General features: G+C 35.9%; 1 protein-coding gene across 6 annotated transcripts; it reads right to left on the minus strand.

Moving 5' to 3' along the window:
• Window positions 1-2429: 2429 nt before the first annotated feature.
• rnpc3 (RNA-binding region (RNP1, RRM) containing 3) lies at window positions 2430-17190 on the minus strand. Of its 6 annotated transcripts, none has more exons than XR_008183327.1 (17): window positions 16911-17056; window positions 16274-16433; window positions 16128-16175; window positions 15929-16038; window positions 14126-14215; window positions 11860-11971; window positions 11165-11233; window positions 10810-10952; window positions 9463-9588; window positions 9173-9327; window positions 7153-7320; window positions 6707-6801; window positions 5487-5545; window positions 5183-5315; window positions 4952-5024; window positions 4466-4766; window positions 2430-4267 (listed from the first exon to the last, which is right to left on the minus strand). XR_008183327.1 is itself a non-coding variant. In XM_052596519.1 (16 exons), the coding sequence occupies exons 2-15, from the start codon at window positions 16427-16429 to the stop codon at window positions 4956-4958; spliced, it is 1533 nt and encodes a 510-aa protein (XP_052452479.1). In that variant the 5' UTR covers window positions 16430-16433; window positions 17088-17190; the 3' UTR covers window positions 4387-4512; window positions 4952-4955. The 6 variants fall into 6 exon arrangements, 2 of the variants coding, with proteins under 2 accessions (XP_052452479.1, XP_052452480.1); XR_008183325.1 differs by having other exon boundaries at window positions 2431-4267; window positions 4466-4732; XR_008183326.1 differs by having other exon boundaries at window positions 2432-4267; window positions 4466-4512.
• Between the last annotated feature and the right edge of the window lie 748 nt (window positions 17191-17938).

Raw genomic sequence — 17938 nt, forward strand, 5'->3', positions numbered from 1 at the left:
CAAGAGTCATCCTTCACGATGTCTGCTTGGCTCCTGCTGAAACAGTCAGTGTGCTTTAGTCTCAGACAGGACAGCTCCTACCTAGGCTCCTAGACTGGGTGGGCGGACGCCCCGACTGCCCCATGACCTCTCCGGTTGTCATGGTTATTCACAAACACCAGGGCTGTGTCACAAGGCATCAATCTCCAGCTCTCACCCCTGATCCTGAGAACAAAAAGAACCTACATTTGAACAGAGGAAAACTTACAAAAATTGCATGTGAGGAGTAAAACAAAGTTACATTGTGATGGAAGTAGCTATGTTTATCGCATGGAACATGACAGCTGGTTTCCAGTTGGTCCAAACAGTTCACTGGTAGGTCAAGATGTTTTTTTTTTTTTTAAACACTCATGTTGGTCTTAGATTTAGGGTTAGATTATAGAGACTTGAGCATTTCATCAATCATTTCTGTTTGCTGAACTGAACGTCAGCCAATCGGATTCAAGCATTCAATGGCCCCGTGATATAATATAATGCATTTACGATATTGTTGATTTTATATACAAACATACATGGATGAATATAAATGTTTTGTAGAATTTCATTCCTAGTATTTACTGTTAATGTTATGATTAATAGTCACCTTAATTTGGGTCTAAAGGTCAAGAAATCCGCGGTTCGAGAAATATTGTCGTACTAGACGGGCAACTTTCATTTTACCTGTCGAGCTAAATGGTCACCAAAAATGGCTCACTCACGGATCATTTCAAGTTTGTCACAAGTTCCTTTTGACTCGAATCTAAAATAGCGGGTCTTTATAGGCGGTATGTGCTTTAAAGTGTCCCATTTTCACCAGGTGCTCCAATCCAGGAAACCGATTATGGGCGAACGATGCAGGTATTTTCCAAGGGGCAAGGAACTCGACCGGAAGTTGAAGTCGGGTGGGGGCTGCCATCTTTTAGCAGAACTTCACTTGTGTTAGCATTCCCAATGACTCCCATGCATTTTGGCGTCACTTTGACAGTGAATAACTTTACATCTGAGGCGTTTAAAGACTCTGTTTGTCCATTATTTATTTCTAAAGATACACGACAATTTATAAAGGGCTCCATTACCTTCTATGTTACATTATGGCCCCGTATAAACAGTTTTTGTAAAAAATAGGCTAACGATTGCGTCATAACCACGTGACTCTCTGTCGCATTACCGTACAGACAGGAGGAGAAGCTCGCAGGCAATTAACTTAATATGGCGTACTGGCGTTACATTTTAAAATACTATACAAAATAATTAATCAGAATACTTACTCCTGCTCACTCACGACAAAGAACTCCCCGCTCAAGCTCGCCGTCTCTGCAAGATTAATGATGGCAGTTTGCACGCACAGCTACTAGAAGATTTACATCTGTCAGACAGGTTGCTGACGTCATCAAGCTTCGTTTGAGTCTGCGCGTCAGAAACGGAAGTGCTAAAAAACGCTAAAACTGGGCTTCACTTGTCTCAATTGAGTTCCAATGGGGTCGCTGTGTCCATTTCTTTTACTGTCTATGGTATTTTCCCTTTAGCCCTTTAATTAGCCAATCATAGTGAAGAAGAGAACCTGATAGGCGGGGAATATCATATTGACAGGGTAATCAGCCAGTCAATGCGATGATATTAACATGAGAGGCGGCATTATAGCAGTGACAGGTTATGAATGCTCAGCCTGACCATGTAGTATCTACTTCTGAATTGTAAAACGAATTCTAGAAACATGATTTCTATTTTTATTGGACCGATAATGAAGATATACTGTATCTTCAAGCGCCAATTCTGTTCAACTATATAGGCTATTGACCAGCTTATATTTAGTTCTAGAATAACCCCCTGCCTTAAGGCGGTCGCACACCGGACGAGACGCGCCGCGTCGCGTCGCGCCACATGTAGGACAACTCGAGGTATCGCACACTGGACGCGCACATTCTATATGCGTGAGCTCAATTTCGCAGCAAGATGGGAGAGTTTTAACTTCATCTATTATTATTATTTTAAATATATGATTTTAATTGATAAAAGCTGAGTTTTGAACGTTAATTAATGAAAAGAATCTGTGTTATTATAATAAGTCTGTTATTGTTTTGTTGTATCTGTTGTCTAGGCAACTGTGCTGCTGAAAACGTAACCAAACACTTTGTAATGTTTTATTTGAATGAAACAAGTGTGCTGTACTTTAATTTCAGTTTCAGTTTATAACATCTGGGTTTTTTAATATAAAACTATGCGGATGGCGCTCTGTGGCGCGGCAGAAATTTGAACAGCGTTCTGAGTCGTAGCTGGGCGCCGCGGACAGACGCCGAATGGCGCCGCCGGTGTGTGTACTCACATAGAGAATAATGTGTTCGAATTTTAAAGACGTGGCGCGACGCGACGCGGCGCTGCGCTTCTCGTCCGGTGTGCGACCCCCTTTAGGGTAGTCCTGTAGCAAAATTTGCCACCTACCAATAGTAGATTAAAAACCAACACATGTTAGTTAAAATATAAATCACATTTTTGTGAAAACACATTTTTGTGAGTGGACCCCCTCCCTTTGGACATGGGATAATGGTCCCAGTTGTCCTGCCCAAGTGATGTCCTGAATTATATTCCTTTAAATACAGATTTCCTTATTAAAACTGCTCTCCTTGTATTAGAGCTCCAAAGCCCTTTGATTCCCTCATTGCGTTCCCACTGTAGATAGGAAAGCGCAGCAGTGTCCTTTGATGTGTCCTGGTAGGCAGTGTTGTGCTGTGGGCTCATGGTAATGAACCGATGTGGCTCCTGCAGGTGAAGATCTACACAGACGTTGTCATCAATCACACATGTGCGTCGGGCGTAGGGGAGAGGAGGCACTCGACCTGCGGCTCGTACTTCAATGCCACCCGTGAGGAGTTCCCATCTGTGAGATACTCTGCCACTGACTTCAATGATGACAAATGCACCAACCGCCGTGGAAATATTGAGAATTACCAAGACATTTATCAGGAATAATTTCAAAAGTGATAAAAGGGCCCTTGTTGGGAATGCCATTGGACACAGCTGGAAACTTGAATTTTTTTTTTTTCTCATCTAGGCAAACCAATCAAGAGTATTTGAATATCAGATGGGCTTCGTATGACCCGCCACAATATTCTACACACAACAGGTCAAAAGTTTGGACCAATTAAGATTCCTTGATGTTTTCGAAAGACCTTTTGCTCACCAAGGCTGAATTTAATTGATCAAAAATAAAGTGAAATCAATATAATTGTGGAATATCACTACAGTTTAAAAGAACTGTTTTCTAATGTATTCCTGTAATGGCAAAGAGGAATATCAGCAGTCATTATTCTGGTATAAAGTGTCACATGATCCTTAAGAAATCATTCTAATATACTGATTTAATGCACATCCAAAATTTGTTCGCATTATCAATATTGAAAACTGTTTTTTCTGCTTAATGATTTTCTGAAAACCATGATCTGCTACCATTCAAAAGTTTGGGGTAAGCAAGATTTTTTTTATTTATTTGAATACTAAAGAAAGAAATGTAAAAAATGTATTCATGCTTTTAATTCAACAAGGAAGAAATAAATAGATTTGAAGACATTCATAATGTCACAAAAATTTTCTATTTCAAATAAATGTTAAAGATTCCTTTGAACTTCCCATTCATCAACAGATAAAATAGTAAATTAGCTTCAAAATTAAAATGGATTCTAAATTGTAATATTTCACAATATTACGGTTTAATGTATATAAAAGCAGCCTTGGTGAAACGTTTTCATCCATTAATAAATCACTCCAAACTTTTGACCTGTGTGGTTTATGTTGAACCCTTAATCACTTGATCTAGTACTTCCTTACAACAACAACAAAAAAAGATAGTAAGACATAGTAAAATCTCAAATCTCATTCATGCATAATAACAGTGTCAAGACAGATCATGACTGAGCATCATGACTGATCATGAAAAGCAATAGCATTTGGCGTCCCTGAAATCAAACCTGGCACAATGCGTCTTGAGAATCTTAGATCTCAGACTAAAGTACAGTGAACAAATAACAGCTAATCTTCGAGTCGGGCCAGCCCTGGTCACAGTCTTTCTTGTGTAGTGTTTGTGTTTGTCTGAGCTCTGCTGTATTGACAGCACCATCTGTTGCTGTGCTGCTGGAAGATGAGCTGGCTGACTGATAGCGACTTCTAAATTTATTCTCCTTCACATCAAAGGCACATGTTGTGCGTGCAGAACAATACTGGTACCATTAAACATCAGGATCCAACCTTTTGCAACCTTGAGCACACAAACAACCCAGATTAATAACAATATTGCAAAGGAATATATATATAAACAATATTGTTATGAGAGTGTCTTGAAATCAGCTTCAGTTTCAATGAAGATCCAGATAAAAGTATTATTTACCTTTTATTTTTTGCATTGCAAGACATATCAACAAAATCAAATATAATAATAATAATAAAAAATGATTACATCAATCAATGATGAACTCCTGTCCAACAGAGCTCAACAGCAGCCTTCTGCAATAAAATTGGAGGGAAAAATATTAATAACAAGCTTTATGTGTAATGTAACATAAAAAAAACATTGCTTGACATTTGGAAGAATTATATATATATATTTTTTTTATATTTTTTTTTTACCAAAGCAAGCAATTTAAGAACTCTTTTAAAGGATATTTTAAAGGATATGAAGTAAAGATGGAGCTCCTGTAGGCTCATGATTGTACATCAACATCATCTTAAACAAATAGAAATGTTGGGTTAAAATGTATCTGGACACAAAAAAAATCAAAAATCAAATCAAAATCAATCTTCAAGCTTCAAGATCAAGAGGCTATCCAAACCAGTTATAATAATTTATAAAGAAAAATGATCAGTACATTGGTCACCCACCCACTTCAACAGACAGTTCTAAAAAAATATATACATAAATACAAAAATTGGCCTTTTAACCCACCAGTTCAGTGTTTTTTCCCTCCTTTCTTTGGGTCAGCAGATTCCGGTTTAGGTTTTGCAGATCGGGCAAATTGCTGGAGATTAAGTTAAGGCTTGATTTCGTTTGACAGTAAAACATTTGTAAGAATAAATCCTAGGTATAGCAAGCAAAAACACTGTTTTTGTTGGAGAAAGAAGGACAAAACATTCTGTCAGAAATGTAATGCCAAAACGACTGAAAAACAAAGGATACCACCACAAGAGGTTTGTCGCTGAGAACATATCCATTGGTTTCCTTTAAGGCCTTCTCTGCGCTTCTCTCGCTGGGGAGCCCGATGAAGGCCTGACCTTTCATCCTCCCCTCTTTCATCAAAACAATATCAAACCTGACGGGAACAAACACACTTTATACATCAGCTCATGTTCCTGAAGAACTCACCTTTATTCACCACTCCTGAGAAAAATAGGAGAGGTGTTTTCTTTTCATTGGCTTTGATTGTGATTTGCGGAGTTGAGGCCCCAGACAAGGGCCTGAGGCATGAGACAGTGGTGCTTACATGTTTCTCTCCTCCTCTGAGGAGATGTCGATATACCGGCCGTAGATGAACTTCAGATCCTACAGAAAAGATTGAGCTGGGTTATGTAGCTGGTAATAAAGTGGGAATTGAGAGCTCTCAGGCTGTTCTAGACCACACACTTAAGCAAATGTTATACAATCTTAAGAATCTGATATATGTAGAGTACCTAGTGATAAAGGCTGATATTTCCCCAGCTTGAAATTATTTCATGCCCACTTGGCCAATTAACAAAACTGGTTATTATTTATTGATGCATTAATAAATTATCTGGTTATCCAAAAATTGGTCAGTCCAAGAAAATAAATGTATAAAACATATGTTTATAAAAATCATTATAAATTATCCAGTCATAAATTATAATACATTATCCAGTTATAAAAAGGTCTTAATCATAAAAATGGTCCAGTCCAAGAAAATAAACATATAAAACATGTTTAAAACAAATTATAATAAATAAAAACATTATATATTATCCAGTTATCAAAAAATCTGAATCTTAAAAATGGGCCAGTCCAATAAAATAAATGTATAAAACATATAGTAATAATAACAATAAATTATAAATTATTATTATTAATAAAAAATGAATAACAATTAATAAACAAACAAAAAATATATACATGCATACATATATATATATATATATATATATATATATATATATATATATATATATATACTTTAATATGAATTCATAAATAAATAAATCAACTTATTCAAAATATTATATCAAAATATTCGATGATTAATATCAATAAATACAATATCAAAATGATATACTGTTTCCAAAAAAAGTAATTTAATCCATAAATTATCCAGATATTCAAAGGTCTTAATCATAAAAATAAATTAATTAAAAAAATAAATTATGTATTTAACTTTTTTTCAAAAACAATAATTATCCATAAATTCTGTTATCCAATAATTGTTCTGTCCAACTCATTCAATTATATTAAAATAAAGAAAATATCAATGCAAGACAAAAAAGTTATTATCAAGTTAAACAGTAATTTTCTGTTCTAATTCATCCATTGAATAAATGAATGAATCAATAAATGTAAAAATAAATAAATAATATTTAGTCTTAATGATAATTAGTTTTAATATTTAACTATCTAGCAGACACGTACTAGTTATACAATAACTGTCTAGTCAAATGTATCCATTTAATAAATAAATAATACTGAGCAGACACTTACTTTTTCCTCAACTTGCCTTGCAACATTTTTAACATAAAGTCTGCAGGTTGGCTCTCCAGGTTCATAATTTTTAAACACAGACATTTTTTTCATCTCTGTAAAAGTAAGAGTCAGTTAAAAAAAACATATATTAATACAGCAGATGCACACAATCATTTGAATAGTAAATCTGAGAGATAAAGCTTTCAAAAATACGTTTAGGAATGACTGACTGACATAAAATAAATACATTAAGCAATCACATGCAAACATCTGAAACATGCAAACAGTCATATGACAACAGCCTGGTGTGCTCCATATCAAATATTAATTTCCTCTTTAAAGATCGGCTGCATGTTTCTTGCAAACACTCCAAGGCAAATTCTCTGCTAGAGCTTCTCAATTCTATTTGATGTTCAGTGTACTACAAAGAACAAGAGTGTATGTGTGCACAGAGAGTGTTTCACCGTCTCTGGAGAGTCTCCCTCTCTCTAGCTCTCTCCTAGAGATGAACTCCGTGGGGATGTCCTCATCTTCCTCCCTCTGTTCCTCGAGTCTGGGGACCTGAGCGCTTGGGTAGATTTTCCCAAACCCTTCTGCAGTGTCCTGAACGGAAACCTCCAACTCTGCCGTGTCTAGGAATACGTTTTCATAAACATAATTAGAGCGTGCTTTGAACTGTCACGGTGCTCAATTTCAATCTGTCGGAGACAGGCGGCCTGTTGCAAATTTCAACAATGACAAGTAAACAGCGGCACTGAAGTCTTGTGTGAACACGCATCAAAATGACAAGCCATGACTATTCAAAACAAACTGAAAACAAAAATGCCTTTTTTTTTTTTCTTGTCGTGCACGAAACGATTCCTGTAATCAATAACAAAAGGCACGTAAAAACAGCTTGAACGGAAAATCCATGCTAGAGGAAAAAGAAACAGGCGAGTGTATTAATCTCTGAGGGTGACACTGGTGTGTTTGCGTGGGGTCACGCTCCGTGGGGTTTTCTTTCAGGTTCTTTCATAGCACAGTTGGAGATGTCACCTGGCAGTTGGCAGTAAGCCGTAAGCAAACGCATATGAGGAATTACGGGAATCAGCGAGGCTACACAAATCCTCTGGAAACTTGTCTGACAGATCTAGTGCCTAATGTGTACTAGAGCAAGAAGTGCTGATAAGTTTCCCTCAGAGAGGTGGATTCCTTTGACGTTTCTCGTCATTTAAACATTGTTTATTATCAGTCAATGCGAAATAACTACCGTCCCTGTGCTCGTTTCTTTTGTAAACAGGTTAGGAAAGCTGTTTGTCTTTGACTTTGAAAGGTTTGCCATCTAGGTCTTAGGTCAACAAACAGGAAGATGAGGTAAACAAAAGACTGTGGATCTTAATTTGACGAGGACTTTTTTTTTTCTATGTTAAATAATAGCTTTGACATGCCTACACGCTGTAAAGAATTATTTTAATTTTAATGGTAAGAGCTTGTTAATTGGCTAACAGCAAGTTCCCTTACTTTAAAAAGTAGGGCTATCAAATTGATCAATCGCGATTAATCACATCCAAAATAAAAGTGTGTACACACACACATATATATATATAAATATATATACACACACATATACATATAAAGATTACATTTATTTTTAAAATATATACATTTGTGTGTGTACTTTAAAAACACTGCATATATTTCTTAAACATACACATTACTTATACATAAATATAAATACATTATGTAAACACATACTTTTATTTTGGATGCGATTAATTGCGAGTTTTTGGAAATGAAAACTAAGTCTTCTTACAATTTACACTGAAAAACGGTAAATTGACATTCCCAGAATGTATAAGAGTAAAATTATACATTTGATGCTTTTTCATTAAAATCACTGTTTCTTCTTCGTAAGGCAAAATCGTATTAAATTATGATTATGCATTGACCTCAGCCACTTGTGATGATTTTTGATTCTGCATGCAGCTTATTCACTACCTGCATTTTTGTTGGTTGTTGGTATATTATAAATGTACAAGCAGATTGTAGATTGGTATATTAACATCATATCAATTTCTACAGGTTTTCACTATAAATGTAATTTAAATCAGTAAAACCTAAAATGTCGCTACTGTATTTTTTTATGGTAAATATCTGGCAAACACATCCGCCCTTTTTCAATTTGACATTTTTAACAGTGCACCGAAAAGTTTTGTGTGTGTTTGTTTTAGTCTGCTCTTTCCGTCATTCCTGATTCCCAAATAAAGTTTCATGGTTATCCTGACGCAGGGGAGGGTCTCAACGCCTCATGGCGAGAGCAGCTCGGCTGACAGCCCGATACATTAAATCTTCTCTCCAGCTGAGTCACTATTCTCAGGGCTAATTGCTGTGTTAATTGAGCAGGTCCGCTCAGGATGGATGGCTGAACCCGGGGCGCTTTCGGAGATGCAGGCGGACAGATAAATGGATGATGTGGAAGGAGTGGCAGGGGACGTGAAGCCTTACCTTCGCTCGCCTCTGTGAATTGTGGTTCCTGATTCTGTCTGGGACCCTCGAGGATGGTGGACACCTCAGCCGATATATGGAACTCAATCTTTTTCTGTCCAAGCGTTTGAGGTTGCTCGAACACGTCTGATGGCTGCAGGGCTGGGCCTGAGGGGCTGAGAGATACAACACTGAGCTATCTTTTTATGTACTGCTGACGGTGGTCTTTTGAAACTAAAAGATGCAGTTTTGTTTTACTTAATTAATGATAAAGAAGCTTCTGGTTGGGTGAAATGCAGCTGAGAGTTTACCCGTGGGACTCTGGTTTGGGAATAAACAGGAGGTCTTTTAGTTTGGGTTTCTTTCTCTTGGAAGAAGTCTTTGTTCTCAACGGTCTTTTGCATGGCTGGTTAACGAGGCCCATCAGTCTGATCATCCTTTGTGGAACGCAGAGAGAAGAAGTGAGAAGCTATTATGGCTTTTGAACACAAGGCAAAACACGGCAACAAAACAAACAAACTGAACACTTTGCAGCTTTCAGCTCCTGCCATTCCGGAGGCCGACAATCTGTCAATGAGAAAACGTGCCAATGCTGGTGATACATAGTCAAAAATACTACCAGTTATTTTTAGATATTGGACCAGAGAATGCATGTATGATTTAGGCAAGTGGCAGACACAAAAATGGTTAATAATAATCTATCTGAATGAGAAAGGTCCCTGTAGAGTGAGAAAATGTATTTATTCATCAGTGTTGGTTCATATTAGAGATCCTATAATAGCCTATGCTCATTTCTCTTATATTTTACATACAGATTACATAATTGTCTAACAACCACTTCGTATAAAATGATCATACTTTTTTAAGAACACTAATAATTTAAGAACACTGTTAAATGTAATCTTTAGCAATATTTTATAATGTCGCAATACTTAAACTCACAAGCATTTAAGGCTACTTTTTAATTGACTATTTACCGTATTTTTCGGACTATAAGTCGCACCTGAGTATAAGTCGCATCAATCCAAAAATACGTCATGATGAGGAAAAAATATATATATAAGTCGCACTGGACTATAAGTCGCATTTATTTAGAACCAAAAATCAAGAGAAAACATTACCGTTTACAGCCACGAGAGGGCGCTCTATGTTTTCAGTGTAGGCTACAGTATCACTGAGAAGCATAGAGCGCCCTCTCGCAGCTGGAGACGGTAATGTTTTCTATTGGTTCATTTCTCTTGGTTCGTTTCTCTTGGTTCATGTCAAATTAATTTTGATAAATAAGTCGCACCTGATTATAAGTCGCAGGACCAGCCAAACTATGAAAAAAAGTGTGACTTATAGTCCGGAAAATACAATAATGGTTATTCGTCATAATATGGAAAATTATCGGTTATAAATATTTATTTTTAAATATATTTAATCATATCCTGTGATGAAAAGCTGAATTTTCAGTCTTCACTGTCACATTATCCTTCAGAAATCAATCTTATTTGCTGATTTGATGCTCAAGAACCATTTCTTATTATTATACCTGTTTTTAAAACAGTTGTAAACACAACAACTTGCTTGCGCACACTGCCTAATAATAGTTACCACACAACGTCAAACTACTTCAACAGTTTGTAGACAAAGCAGAAAGGTGGAAAACCAGCTACCTCTCCTTGTCCTCCTCATCTCCACTTTCGTACTCAGATTCTTCTTCATTGCCGGACGCCCCCTCCTCGTGCTCCGGGAGAGGAGGGTTCTCTGGGGGGAAGGGTGGGGGCATGGGCGGCAGTGGGCCTGGAGGCATCTCAAACTGAAACGGTGCGGATGAGTGGGTTACACCCTCTCAAGCTCCTCAGTATTAGCAGAGCACTTATATTGATGGGTGTTTCAGCAGAAAGCAAAGCATCGGGGATGAATTCAAGCGATGCGCCAAGATGTGACTCATATTATATTTTGGTCATCGTGCTGCCCTGATTGTTTGAGTTAAGATAAACAGTGCAAAAGTGCATAATACCAACTCACCATTGGCGGAGGAGCCGTCATTGGTCCAAACGGGCAGGGAAGGTTCATCTTATTCATCAGGTGAAGAACCTGTGGAAGAACATGTTCATCTGATGAAGAAAAGAGTGTGTGTGTTGTTTCCAAACACCTGGTACTGAGTATTTCTTGGACACAAACATTAATCGTGACCCTGGCTCCATATGTAACCCAGATTGCTGTGTGGGGAACATATTTAGGCTCTGAAAGGAAGCTCTGAGCAACAGATTTAATGTGTTTAAAGCGCCAGTCTGTTTCTCAGAAATCTAGCGCCACCAAAAGGCAGCCTGGGAAATTATAACATCTCCCTGGTTATACAATATGTTGCGGTGTAGCTTAAGGGGAAAATGTTAAATATATCACTCATCCCTCCCACATGAGCACGATATTAATACCGTCAGAATAATTCCATGCAAATATTGTGGTTTGATGTTTTAGAGACTGGACTTGATTTGGAAAAAAAATAACACATTAGTGCCAGTCTGAGAAACATTTGAACATTTATTATTATAATTTTTTTTTTCCTGATTTGAACTAAAAACTGGAAAGTAGGAGACAGATACTGATACGCAAGAGGTAAGCCTACAGATGTGCGTGGTTACACATTCCCAACACGAACTGATAAATAAAACAACAAAAAAAGATAAGGGGGAAAAAAAATCTTTGTAGCCTCTACTCACTTGAACGTAGAACTTGGGCACGCTCAGAAGAGTGTGTGTAATGTTTGTCAAAATTCCACTTGAAGGAGGAGGGTATAAATATTTCAGCGTTGGATTTGTCTGAAATTTCAACCTGCGGGAGGAAAGAAAAATGAAATATTGCCAGTCGTTAGCCTCGGAGAGGAGACAGGGAAACATTTCCAGAAATGCTACCCGTGACAAAATGCATGCACATAATGGTGAAGCATAAATATAAGACCGAGGTACAAACATTTGGCTGTGTTTCATAAATGCAAAACACGCCGGCGTTTGGGAACGGGAGAGCAGCTACTCTTCTTGAGTAGTTCACTCTACACCACAAAAAGTAGCTAACATTATATCTTTTAGTATTTTTAATTATAAAAATAAAAAAGCAGTATATAACTTGTACAAAACTGCAACACATAAATATACACACAGTTAATAAAACAGACAATCTAACTAGTTATAAATGACAATTTTTAAATACAGAAAATTTCCAAAAAGAGAAAACTACTAAGTTAGTTGTTTATATTACTTGCTACTTGAAAAACTATTGGTTAGTAGCACTGTCACTTATTATTAACTCCTCAACACTGGTTATCACTATAGTCATTTATTTAGGGCATGTAATATATAAAATACTCAAAATGTTTTTTGCTGGTCATATAAAATTAAACAACAATGTGCTTTTAATATTTCATAAAGTTTCATAAAGGCATCAATAGACTAGTTAAGTGAGGCTTTGCTAGTATGACAACAGTAAGACATACTTAAGGAAGATTTTAATAATAATTTTAATAATAATTGTTAAAATATTAAACTAATTTAATGAATAACTCATTTAATAATAATTATAAAATACCAATGAGACTTTAAGTGTCTCTCATTAGTTATAAAAGTACATTAATTTATATAAAATATAAAGTAAAAAAAAAAAAAAAAAAATATATATATATATATATATATATATATATATATATATATATATATATATATATATATATATATATATTAGTGGTGGGCCGTTATCGGCGTTAACGTGCTGCGTTAACGCAAGACTCTTATCGGGCGATAAAAAAAATAATCGCCATTAATCTATTCTCAAAGTTGGGTTGGGAGCTGGGTCTACACTAAGCAAGCTATGATGACTTTCATCTTGATATTTTATATAACCGACTAGCTGAAGCCAGCCTAAAAAGATGCTCAGGACAGTTGACGGGCCACTGCTGCGCATCGTCACGAAAGCTTATCTTTTTCACATGCTTTTACGCCTTACCGCTTGTCGATTTAAACATTAAAGCATCCAAACAGAAAAGCTGTATATTTGTTCAGACTAAAAAGGACTTATAGCAAATATCAGCCCTTATATAACACATAAAGACACTTTGGGTTTGCATTTAAGGATTACCAGGCTTAAATGTACACATATATTTATATATATACACAGACACACACTTTTTTATAAACACAAATAAATAAATATATATATATATATATATATATATATATATATATATATATATATATATATATATATATATACATACATACATACATATATACACACACATATACACACACACACATACATATATAAATATGGCTATTTAAAAGGTACATGCTACCCACAACTCCCTACTTCACGATCCAGCTTATGCATTTTATGCTTCTTATGTTGCATGGACTACTCTTGCAAACCAAACGCTTTGAATGTCAAGAGACTCTTTCAAGTTGAATTTGATTGCGTATTCTGTCATCGAAATGGTCTGAACCTCATTCGGAGCATCACACCACTGAAAAACATGCTTATCAGGCGACCCCGCTCTGTGCACGAGCAGCTCTAGCGGAATTAAATAAATAAAAATCTGTCACAGCTCCGCTCGTTAAGTGAAGGTGAGGTGCGGGCTCCTCGTGCAAAATTATATCTTAGCCCACGGTCTCTTTATCAAAGGCCACCTGGTGCCACCACATGGCAAGAGCAGACGGGCTGTCACCGCAGAACAGACACTCTTGAGACATGGGCCTGTAATTGGACATGAGACGGATGGTGACAGCAACTCACCAACTTCCTTCCTCTCTCCATTTTTCTCTGTTCGCTGTGGGCACTTCCTAGGGTTACCAGGACCTGGACTACTGACACCAGGTGCGGAATGTCAACCGAGAGCAAATCTCCAGTGACATCATAAAGCACAGTGACACAGCGAGATGGCGCATGCAGAGGAAGTCAATGTGCTGATCAAAAACACAGATGCGTGTGCACACCTACCCCAGACTGGGAGCAATGCTGTTGTCCACCAGAGGAACATTGTTTTGTTGTTTTTCTTTCTTCCCCTTCTCAGACTGAGCACCAACACCACTTGAAACAGAAGGAAAGACCGTTAATACTTAGAAGAGCCCTAGTAACTCTCTTAAAGGCATTATAATGAATGCATAATACATTATAAAAAACCTTATAATATGTTATATGAACTCATGAATAATCATAACAACAATTATAATACATCATAACACTTACGTATTTGTGGTTATAAGTTTAAGAGTATGATTATTTATAACACACAATGAACACCATATTAAATCTACTTCATTTACAGCATAATGGACTGTATCATATCTTGACATTATGTAAGATCTGATGCACGGTATCTTACTACAGCTTGAGAGTGGTTAGATGTTGAGTGTTATTTGAATATTTCCTGTGGAGCTAATTATAATTCATTGATGTGAGCTTAATACTTCAACTAAAAAAAAAGCAATGTTTTATATGGTTATATTTTATTTTGATGGTCCTCTTAATCAATCGACTGTAAGCAACTTTGCAACTGAATGCCAACTAACTCTCATTAGAGTATTAGTTATTAGTAAGGTCGAGAATGGTAGAATCTAGTATGGTAGAATAAGCTGATGTACTTGCAAAGACTCTCATTTCAGTTTATCTGTTGATGTACCATTAAAATAAAGTGTTAGCATATATTTACAGTAGCAGACATACTAATACTCTAATGACTAGTGGCTAGTTGATATGTAGTTGCAGAGTTACTTATCAACAGCTGTCTAAAGGGATACCATCAAAATAATCAAACTGATATTACAATAAAAACAGTTCAAAGCAAATGTGTCATATTACACATTCAGTAAGTAAATATTATATTAAAACTGTTCTTATGAATATTCATGAGACAATACAACATTTTATTAGGTTTTTCTATAATGCATTTTGCATTTGCATTCATTATAATGCCTTAAGAATACCCTTATCATGTATTATAAATACGGGCTTCATAGAAAGTGTTACCTAATCTTCACCTTATCTCAAATGATGTACTGTTTAATTTGATTGTGTGTTGGAAACTATGTTTTTAACCTTTTGGAATAAAACAGCTACTCTGTCTAAATCTAATTTCATAGCTAGTATTTAATAAATCCCCAGACACACAATTTAAAACAATATTTTCACACTATTTTGCATAATTTTACAAAATTAAAGCTTTATTATACTGTTCAAAGCTGTAAATCCAAGACTCCTGGAGCACTTTTTTTTTTGTTTGTTTCTTACAGTTTTTGTAATTAAGTGAAAAAATTACTAGTAATTCTAAGTGACAATTGATTCTACACTAGATTCTTTTAGTGTTAAAATGACACACAACAGAACTATGTTGTTTACAACTAATAGTTACACATTGCCTGTTTTTCATTACATATCACATGTCTCATATTTTCTCTCAAATAAACTGACAATCTTGCCACCATGGAATAAAAGTAACCTAACTTTTAACATAAGTTTATCAGCAGCAAATTTAATTTGTCATGATGAAACTTACATATATTTTTGTAAACAATGATTTACAATTAAAAAAATAATAAAACGTTAATTAGTAAATAAATACAAATCCAAGACAGTTTAATGTGAATATCACATAACAAAATGAAATATATTATATCAATCACTGTAACATGTGCACATAATTGAAGAAACACTCTTAAACACGGTTCTGATAAAATATAAAATAGACAGTCGACAGAGACACATCTAGACTGCTCATTTATTATAGATTTTTTTTCCATTTACCTCTTAGACACTGGTGGGTCTTTCAAAACAGTGACATGGTCTTGATCTTTCGCAAACTCAACCACTAGTGTGTGACCAAGGATTCTCAGCTGATGAAGTCTGTTCAATGCCTATGGGTGGAAAGAAACAATTGGGTTTACTAGCATATGTCGAAACCAACTCTTAAACCACAAGAGGAGCATGGGTATTTTAGTTTTACCTTAGAGGCTGAGGTCTCACTGCTAAAGGTTGCAAATGCCATATGTTTCTGCAAATGACAACACAATTAGGTCAGCTGCATTTATTCGCTCCATCATTTACCCATAGCAATTTGCAGCTTCCATACTCAAAAATCTCGCAACTTACTAGCGGTCCTTTCTCTGACAGCACTCTGACAGACGAGGCACCAAAATATTTCAGGAGATCCTCTTTTTCATCTCTGGTGAGTTCTCTGGGCAGATGTCGTACGATGAGGGTTTTGCTTTTCTTCGTTTGAACGTCAGCCTCGTCTGTCTCTGCCATGATTCTAAAAAAGACAAACAATTCGATCAGTAACTCATCTATTCTATTCTCATCAAATAACATGTGAAACCTTAAGATGAGCAGAGGTTTTTCAAGTAGTTATTACACTCATTATTAAATATGAATACTTTTTTGTTGTATAAAAAAATAACAAACTGCAAGGGTTAACGTATTCTAATCATTTTCCGTGATATAATAGAGTATAACGCTTCATGATGTTATTAATTAAAACTGCTGCGCATCTGTCCGGAACTGAATTCAAGCATCTAGTGCTGCTCAGGGGAATGAATTCTAGAAACACAGTAACGTTATCTGTTCAGACTAAAAAGGACTTATAGCAAATATCAGCCCTTATATAACACATAAAGACACTTCGGGTTTGCATTTAAGGAGTATCAGGCTTAAAACTGTGTTAGTAAGTAAACAAGTTAAAAATAAGCAAATGCACTTGAAAGTTTAGAGGTTTTGTTCTGAAGCGAACCTCACAAATCGTTAGCTTGAACAGCTCACAACAAAACTCGAGTGTTAAAATAAGGAGCTTAAAGTTAAAATAAAACAACGACGAGTAAAACATTGTGCTAGTAAATAAATGTAGACCACAGTATTAAGGAAAAAAACAGACATGTAAATGTTTATGAGAGATGTGAGACGCACGTACCCGGTTCAAATTCACGCTCTTCCGCACAAAGTTTGTGGGCGTGGCTAAAGAGGTCAAGGAACTCTGATACCTGATTGGTTGAATGTGGGTCAGTCACGTCACTGGTTGGTGCGCAATGCACATCAATCACAAACGGTCCAAATTCAGAAAACATTTTTTTTTCCAGCCAGGAGATGGCACAGTTGTTCACAAAATTAATAATGATAAGTATTTTAGACAGCATTTTTTTTTTTTTTTTTTTTTTTTTGTATTTAGCCAGTAAGAGTCTTTTAACTTTAAACAAGTGTTTCATCGACCTCGGGTTATATGAGCTGTTTTCTTTTTTTATATATATATAATTTTCTAAAGATGGTAGTACATCAAAAATAAATAAATTTACTATTTAAAAAGTAGTAGTAAATAATAGTAAATAGTAAATAATTATAGTAGTAATAATTACAGCTATACTGATTAATAATATAATGATACATATAAAATGTTGCCATGTATTATTTATTTATTCCCATTTTCTTTCTTAAAGTAATGTAGTTAACCAAGTTATATGGTTAAACTTGATGAAAGTGTATTTGTGTCAGTGTGCTGACCTTTCTAAGTGTTAAGGTCTTGACTTTATTGGTTCTTCTCTGTATTGCTCGTAGTATGTGGAGATCAGACAAATGTGTGTACGGCTGGCATATGACCAAGCCAAATTATGGCCTTCCTTCCTCCTTCACAGTTTTACCACACTGCCCCTCAGTGTCCTGAGTCCCACCTATTCAGGATTTCTTTCCATGACACCCCTGTTTCACATTTTCAAAAATGCATATCCAATGAGCTAGCAACAGCTAATCTTTGCTAAGTGCGGACAGTGG

This window comes from Carassius gibelio, chromosome B24, assembly GCF_023724105.1.
Source record: "Carassius gibelio isolate Cgi1373 ecotype wild population from Czech Republic chromosome B24, carGib1.2-hapl.c, whole genome shotgun sequence".
In the NCBI taxonomy this organism is placed as follows: domain Eukaryota; kingdom Metazoa; phylum Chordata; class Actinopteri; order Cypriniformes; family Cyprinidae; genus Carassius; species Carassius gibelio.

Coding starts and splice junctions, on each gene's coding strand:
- rnpc3 (XM_052596519.1), bottom strand. CDS start 16,429: ATGGCAGAGACAGACGAGGCTGACGTTCAAACGAAGAAAAGCAAAACC. Junction 11,972..14,125: donor AGCATTGCTCCCAGTCTGGG/GTAGGTGTGCAC, acceptor TTCCTCCCGCAG/GTTGAAATTTCAGACAAATC. Junction 9,589..10,809: donor GATGAGGAGGACAAGGAGAG/GTAGCTGGTTTT, acceptor CGTTCCACAAAG/GATGATCAGACTGATGGGCC.